This window comes from Sapajus apella, unplaced genomic scaffold, assembly GCF_009761245.1.
Source record: "Sapajus apella isolate SASKATOON/1434 unplaced genomic scaffold, GSC_monkey_1.0 scaffold15, whole genome shotgun sequence".
Classification (NCBI taxonomy): domain Eukaryota; kingdom Metazoa; phylum Chordata; class Mammalia; order Primates; family Cebidae; genus Sapajus; species Sapajus apella.
The window spans coordinates 33353841-33361729 of record NW_022436955.1 but is presented as its reverse complement, the minus strand read 5'-3'; the positions used below and the strand labels follow the sequence as shown (position 1 = coordinate 33361729).

General features: G+C 56.3%; 1 protein-coding gene across 1 annotated transcript in view; it reads right to left on the bottom strand.

Annotated features, from left to right (window-relative positions):
* Nucleotides 1-2841: 2841 nt before the first annotated feature.
* The window catches only part of LOC116555396 (mesoderm induction early response protein 2-like), an 8021-nt gene continuing 2973 nt past the window's right edge, over nt 2842-7889 (bottom strand). Inside the window, exons 3-5 of the mRNA XM_032283903.1 lie at nt 4499-4624; nt 3657-3780; nt 2842-3110 (exon numbers count right to left, since the gene is read on the bottom strand). Of these exons, the coding sequence (XP_032139794.1) occupies nt 2842-3110; nt 3657-3780; nt 4499-4624 (519 nt within the window). The remainder of the gene's footprint in view (nt 3111-3656; nt 3781-4498; nt 4625-7889) is intronic.

The following is a 7889-nucleotide window of genomic DNA, read 5'->3' as shown; positions in this document are numbered from 1 at the left end:
TCCTCATCATGTACTTCTGTCCCCAAGTTTACTCTTAAACTTATATACATGCAATGAAAACTTACAAAGCTGGAAGACTTGCACCACCTCGGACTGAGGTGTAACATGTAAGAATTGGCCGGGCGTGGTGGCTCAAGCCTGTAATCCCAGTACTTTGGGAGGCCGAGGCGGGTGGATCACGAGGTCAAGAGATCGAGACCATCCTGGTCAACATGATGAAACCCCGTCTCTACTAAAAGTACAAAAAATTAGCTGGGCATGGTGGTGCGTGCCTGTAATCCCAGCTACTCAGGAGGCTGAGGCAGGAGAATTGCCTGAACCCAGGAGGCGGAGGTTTCGGTGAGCCAAGATCACGCCATTGCACTCCAGCCTGGGTAACATGAGTGAAACTCCGTCAAAAAAAAAAAAAAACATGTAAGAATTGCAACAGTGTGGCGTGACTCAGGATGAGAGAAGGGAGACAATTTACAGACACCTGATTTATCACAAAGGCATCGCTGCAACTCAGTGGGGGAGAGAATGGACTTTTTTTTTTCTTTTGGAGACAGAGCCACCGCGCCTGGCCACGGTCTTTTCAATGTGTGGTGCTGCAGCAACTGCATATCCGTATGGGAAAACAGTTCCCTAACCCACGCTTCATACCATCTAACACCATACACCAAAATTCATTTATTTTTTATTTTTCTGAGATGGAGTCTTGCTCTGTGGCCCAGGCTGGAATGCAGTGGCGCAATCTCAGCTCATTGCAACCTCCGCCTTGTAGTTCAAGCGATTCTCCTGTCTCAGCCTCCCATGTATCTGGGACTACTGGCGAGCACCATCATGCCTGGCTAATTTTTGTATTTATAGTAGAAACAGGGGGTCACCATGTTGGACAGGCTGGTCTCAAACTCCCGACCTCAAGTGATCCACCCGCCTTGGCCTCCCAAAACGCTGGGATTACAGGGTGAGCCCCAGCCCTGGCCACCATATACCAAAATTTAAATTAAGTTGGATCACGGCCTTAAATGTGAAAGGGAAACAATAAACCTTCTAGAATGAGACGTGGAAGAGTACCTTCAAGAGCCTGAAGGTAAGCAAAGACTTAAATAGGACACAAACACGTTACCTTTAAAATAAGATTGGTAAGCTGGACTTTACTGAAGACACCACCAAGAGAGTCAACGGGAAAGCCACACACTGGAGCAGACAGCAGCAGTGCGCAAAGCCCACAGAGGACTCGCTTCCAGGACGCGTAAGTCACTCCACAAATCAGAGAGAAAGACCACCCAAGTCAGAAACGGGGAAAGCTTTGGGCACGCACAAAGAGAATATCCAAATGGCGAGCACACTCTCCAGGGAAATGCCAATGAAAGACACGAGGCGACAAGAGTCCATCTCAACTCAGGCAAGTACACCCTCGGGGTCAAACGCCGAGAATGTGAGCGACTCCCACAAACCATGAGTGAGAAACGCGGGCAGCACACGTGACCCCAGCACACGCCTGCTATCCATCAAGAACTGAGCGCTCTATCCACGAACCGGCACAAGCACATCCACGGCTGGCAAATGGACCCAACCATGACAGCAGCCCACAGCAGGAGGGGTGGGCAAATGTGGCACCCAAACCAAGCACCACAGCACAATACGCGAGACACAAGCACGCAGACGACTCCCACGGCACAGACGTCACACGGCGTGGGAGCAGCCAGCGGCATCCCATGGCTGAAGTGGTGCTGGCTGCCGAGGACAGGGCACCCTCATGGGGTGAGTCAGGGTTGGGAAAGGGCCCTGACGACAGGCTCCGAGGCCAGGGCTCCACCCAGAGTGTGACTGCAGGTGCCTTTTCTGCGTGAGGGTCCCGTGTCCCCTCTGACCCCGCCTTCTGGGTGTCCCAGCTTGGCTGCACCTGCCTGCCTCTGTCCTCCTCTCACACGCGTCCATCCCAGCCATGGAATCACCTTGGAGAAGGCTCCTGAGCTGGGAGCACTGGCCCAGGGCCTCCAAGGGCTCCAGGGAAAGACAAGACCCAAGTCAGTGAGCACGTGAGTCCATGCCTGGAAGGGGCCAGAGCGGCCTGGCTCTGAACTCCAGTGGGAAAAAGACGAAGATCGGGTCCAGGACAGGGAGTGCCCTGCAGAGGCGGGGAGCCAGGCAGGGGAAGCCGCACGACACCCAGCAGTTCTCTCCAGAGAGCCCGTCTGACCTGGGGCTCCTGAGGAGGCACCTCGGGGCAGAGAGCTGGCGAAGGCAGCAGCCCTGGCTGGGGGGAGGTGGCTGGAGTCAAGGGCGGGGCAGGATGGACTGCTGAGGGTCTGACTGCGCCGGTTGACAGGAGCAGACCCCAAGAGACGGACAGAGCTGGGCAGAGTGGGCAGGGCCCGGCATCGACAGGCCCACCGCAGTCAAGAGAGTCTCCACTTCCTGCAGCCACAGGCTCGGCTGCCCAGCAAGCCACAAAGGGTGGGCACCTGACCAGGCTGGGCCCCTCAGACTGCCCAACAATCTGCCGTCCAACTGGGCTACTCCCCTGCAGAAGTGAGTTTCCCACCCCGGGCCCCACTTACTCTTCTTACAGTGCCAGTTCAAGTGCAGGCTGCTGAGGTCAGCTTGGAACTGAGGTCCCACCATGATCTGCAAACAACGGCCTGGAATCAGGACACCGAGGAAGCGTCCGGCACAGGAGGGAGGCTGGCTGCCACGTCCTGTGGCCGGCTCGGGCGGAGGTGCCGCCATTCAGACCCCAGGCCCACGTGTGCAATCGACCTGCTGATGCGAGTTCTGGGGTCTGAGGATGGGAGGCAGAGGCCTGGGGAGGGGAGGCAGTGCCCTGACACTGGCCTGGCAGGCCCAGACAGGATGTCAGAGGAGAAACACTCGGTCAGTAGCAGGACCCAGGGCTCCAGTCCCGGCCCACCCCGGGGTTGAGCAGCACATCCCTCCTCTGAGAAGGGGCACATGCCCAGGGAGAGGGCTCCGCAGGACCCCGCTGTGGTGACTGTGGTCGATACGAGGTTTGGGAGAAGCAGAGCCACGTACCTTCTTACATTTGTTGGCAGGGAGGGAGTCCCCCTCAGTGTCGGAGGAGGCAGAAGAGCCAGGCTCTTTGACTTCATCAGCCAGGAAACGAGCTTTGGGAAAACGGAGGCAGGTCCCCCAGGGTCTCCACTGCCGGCAGCCTGCACGGCCCCTTCTGCGGGCAAAGACCCTCCACTCCCACTCTCCATCCACCTGATCCCCAGGCTGTGACCCCCTCCCTGGCCAGACACCGGGACGTGGATGGGCACAGAACCCAGGACACGGGGTGCACTCTGAAGAAAGAGTCCTTCCCTTCCCCTCCACGTGGCTGCTGCACCGCTGGGCCCCAGCCCTCAGCTCCCAGGAAAGCCAGCGCACAGGCTTGTGGGGGAGGACGGCCATGGGGATGCCATCTCTAGATCTGCTACGGGAACCAACACATTCCCGCTTGTTTAAACTGAATCACTCCGAGAGTCCCTGCTCACTGGCCAGGATGGGGCAGAACAAGGCACCCCCGGGGCTACCAAAGCTTCCCACCAGGCAGACCCCCTCATCTGTGATGCGTTCTTGGCCCGCACCAGCCCCAGGACCCTTCATCAGCATCACCCCTGCTGGCCCAGGGCCTGGGCTCGGGAGAGGACTGGAACAGAGTCACCTACATCCACTCCGGTTTGGGAAGAGGTCGGAGGCCTCGTGGGAGGTCACGGACGGGGTGAGGTCGTCAGCAGATGGCTGCGTCTCTTCCTCTTCTTCCCCTGAAAGCAAATCCTTCGCTATTTGTTCCTTTTAACGAAAAAGTAAAGAATGTTTTACAGTTTAGCAGTCTCGGGATAACACTAATGATAACAACAGCGAAGACACTGGGGGCTCCCTGAGGCTCACGTGGGGCCTACGCCCATTCTGCAGAGAAGGAACCGGAGGTGGCCGGGGGTGCACAGTGTTGGCGGGGGAGCGGGGGTGGAACTGGACACGTGGGGTGCTATTCCCATTACACAGGTAAGGAGCTGGAGGCACCCGAGGGTGCACAGCGCGGGGGAGCTCACACCCAGCCACCAGAGCTGGGAACAGTCAGAGCCACCACTGGGCACCGCCCAGAGCACGTGGCTCTTTCTCAGTCATGCATTTGGTGTTAACCTTCTGCAGTGCAGCCTTCCCGTGCTCCAAACGCCCAGCCCTCGAGTGGTGACCTCTGGGTACCTAATGTCAGAGAGCCCAGTCCTGGCCAGGTCATGGTTCCTCTGCCTTCCCAGGTGCACTTCTCCAGGACAGGCCCTGATTGGCCCTCCACCCGTCCACGCCAGAAGGACACATGGCCTGGGGTTAAGGCCAGGGTCCAGCCTCATGCCTACGGCCATTCCAACCCTGGCAGAGTGGTACAGGTGGCCACATTTGACTTGTTCTGGGGGCCTTTGTGCTCCTCTCACTGAACGCCCCCTGCTGAGAGGCAGCCCCGGTCCCCGCACCTCTGCTGGGGCCAGTTCCAGGAAGGGCACTCACTCACCTTGTCCAGGGTCATGTCCAGGAGGTTGGGAGCCACATCGCCACCCTCACTCCCCTGCTCTGAGATGGGGTCTGAGGCCTCGTAGCCATAGAGTGCAAGCAGCTCATCGAAGGGCATGTCGCTGCTCTGAGTTAGGGAGGGAAACAGGGCCCCATCAAGAGGGACTACTCAGGGTGCTCCTGTCCCCTCTCCCTTACCTGAGCCTTGTTGGCCACAACCAGGGCTACTCTGACACACCCACAGCAGCTCCCCACACGCAGCACTCCCCATGCAGACCTCAGGCCCAGGCCCTCATCCGAGAGCTCCTTCACAATCCCTCAGAGAGACACTGGAACACAGGGGTCACCGGCCGGGGAAGAGGGCACCACCCTGCCCACAGTGCCACCTCGCACAGGGTGAATGACAGGAATATAAGGATGGTGCAACACCTGGCAATCTACTATTTTAACTCAACATCAGCTTATCAAAGGGGAAAAAAGTAACCTGAAAACCATTTGGTAAAATCTGACATTTATTCCTGATTTAAAAAAAAAAAAAAAAACCCTCAGGAAACTACATCAACAGGCCAGACACAGGGGCTCACACCTGTAACCCCAGCATTTTGGAAGGCCAAGGAGTGCGGATCACTTGAGGCCAGGAGTTCAAGACCAGCCTGGGCAACATGGCAAAAGGCCGTCTCCACTAAAAATAAGCTGCGTGCCTCCTGTCGTCCCAGCTACTCGGGAGGACAAGGCAGGAGAATCACTTGAACCCAGGAGGCAGAGGTTGCAGTGAGCTGAGACCTCACCACTGCACTCCAGCCTGGGCGGCACAGCGAGACTCTGTCTCACAATAAAACATTAACAAAGAAGAAGAAAAGTACACAAACAGATGGATGCTTCATAAATATAATGGAGAAGCTGTCGATTCACACTGGGTCAAAATGAGTAACCAGAGAAATCGCCATCACGAACGGGAACAAGAGCGCCGTGATGAACACACAGCTGGATGCTGAGCTCATGCAGCCTGCCAGGAAGTAGAAACAGGGCACGTAACTCCCAGGAAGGAAGAGACATCATCCTCTCCAGCGCTGCGTTCAAATCCCCACGCCTCCCTCATGTGAGCCTCTACACCACTGAGGTTACAGCTTGCTCAGACTCCACCAGCCCCCGGGGTCACTCTCAGCGTCCACCTTCCTGAACCCTCCCTCACATTCTCTCAGGATGTCAGCACTGGCCTCCCCTCCACCCCAGCTCTTGCCCAGATTCCTCCTGGGGCTTCAAGTCCACAAAGAACCTCCCGGCCCATTCCCAGCCCTTCCCCAGGTGGAACATCCATACCAAGTCCCCCTTTAGTTCTCACAGGACCCGACAGACAGAACACATTCTGTATGCCCATGACGGCCAGGAGCATGCAGGTGGGAGGGCTGACACGGTGGTCCCAAGGCCCCTGGGTGCCCCGGGTGAAGCCCCGTCTGAAGAGCACAAAGCCGTGGTTTCTGTGCTGGGCCTCACTGACACTCGCACTGATGGTGCTGCACTGGCAGCCGGCAACAGCCCAGCGCCCATGGAAGCCGCAGCCAGGGCACCACTGCCCATCCCTCACAGACCAAAAGCAATCTCCCCAGCTTCACTTCAGAAGATGGTGGGCACATTCTGTGAAGTCGCATCCTGAGCAGACGCCTCCATGTTCTGTTTGAGGGCATGGGAAGCAGAGCGGCTGCTGCCTACCAGGGTGAGGGGCTCCTTCAAGGAAGCACGCGTGGAATGGGTGGTGAGGCGCAGGGGCCCTTCCCGAGGCGGCTCCTTCAAGGAAGCACGCGTGGAATGGGTGGTGAGGCGAGGGGGCCCTTCCGTCCTTTCACCTCAAGAGTGCTGGCTGACTACAGCCACTCAGACAGGAGCCTCGCAGGCAGGCAAGGGGGGCTGTTACTTCAGAGGAAACAGCTGACTTAACTGCTGCAACCGTAGAACTCAAGACTTTGACAGACTTGGGTTTCACAACATGAACTTGCCAAATTTCCAACATTTACAAAACTTGTGATGAGGCCGGAGGTGACATTAACTGTTACAGTCAACCCTAACCCCAACGTGACTGTGTCTGGAGACGAGGCGTTTACAGAAGTGACTAAGGTCCAGTGAGGCCATGAGGGTGGGGCCCTGATCCAGCAGGATTAGTAACCTTTTACGAAAAACACCAGAGGGCTCCCTCGGGTTCTCTGTCCACAACGTGAGGAGAGAGCAGCACTGGACGCCACTCTGCGGGACCCGTTCACGGACCTCTCTGCCTCTGCAACCGTGAGGTTCACTGGTAACGATCTCAGACTCCACTCCACGAAACTACCATTTGCTGAGTTTTGCTGTGGCATCAAAGAAGAACACCCACCGTTATCTGAAAAACTGTTAAATACGCCTTCCTTTTCCAACAACAGATCTGTATGAGGCTGTATTTGTACTTCAACCATCAGGCCTTATCACAACAGAATAACAACTCCCTTAAAAGACAGAAGCGGTCCGGGCGTGGCTCACCCTGTAATCCAAGCATAAGAGGCCGAGGTGGGAGGATCACTTTGAGGTCAGGCGTTTAAGACCAGCCTGGCCAACATGGTGAAATTCCATCTCGACTAAAAACACAAAAATTAGCTGGGCACAGTGGTGGGTGCCTCTAGTCCCAGCTACTCGGGAGGCTGAGGCAGGGGAATCACTTGAACCCAGGAGGGGGAGGTTGCAGTGAGCCGAGAATGTGCCACTGCACTCCAGCCTGGGCAAAAAGGCCCCACTCTGTCTCAAAACAGAAAAGAAAGAAAGAAAGAACTTGAGCCATGTACGGTGCCTCACACCTACACTCCCAGCACTTTGGGAGGCCCAGGCAGAAAAATTGCTTGAGGTCAAGAGTTTGAGACTAGACCTAGCCAAATAGCAAGACCTGTACAAAAAAATAAAATAAAATCAAAAGGTTAGGCCAGGCCCAGTGGCTCATGACTGTAATCCCAGCACTTTGGGAGGGTGAGGCAAGTGGATCATGAGGTCAGGAGATCGAGACCATCCTGGCCAACATGGTGAAACCCTGTCTCTACTAAAAATACAAAAAAAGTATTAGCCGGGCGTGGTGTCATGCACTTGTAATCACAGCTACTTAGGAGGCTGAGGCAGAAGAATCACTTGAATCCAGGAGGTGGAGGTTGCAGTGAGCCAAGATCACACCAGTGCACGCCAGTCTGGGCGACAGACCAAGACTCTGTCAAAAAGGCCGGGCGCAGTGGCTCAAGCCTGTAATCCCAGCACTGTGGGAGGCCGAGGCAGGTGGATCACGAGGTCAAGAGATCGAGACCATCCTGGTCAACATGGTGAAACCCCGTCTCTACTAAAAATGCAAAAAATCAGCTGGGCATGGTGGCGCGTGCCTGTAATCC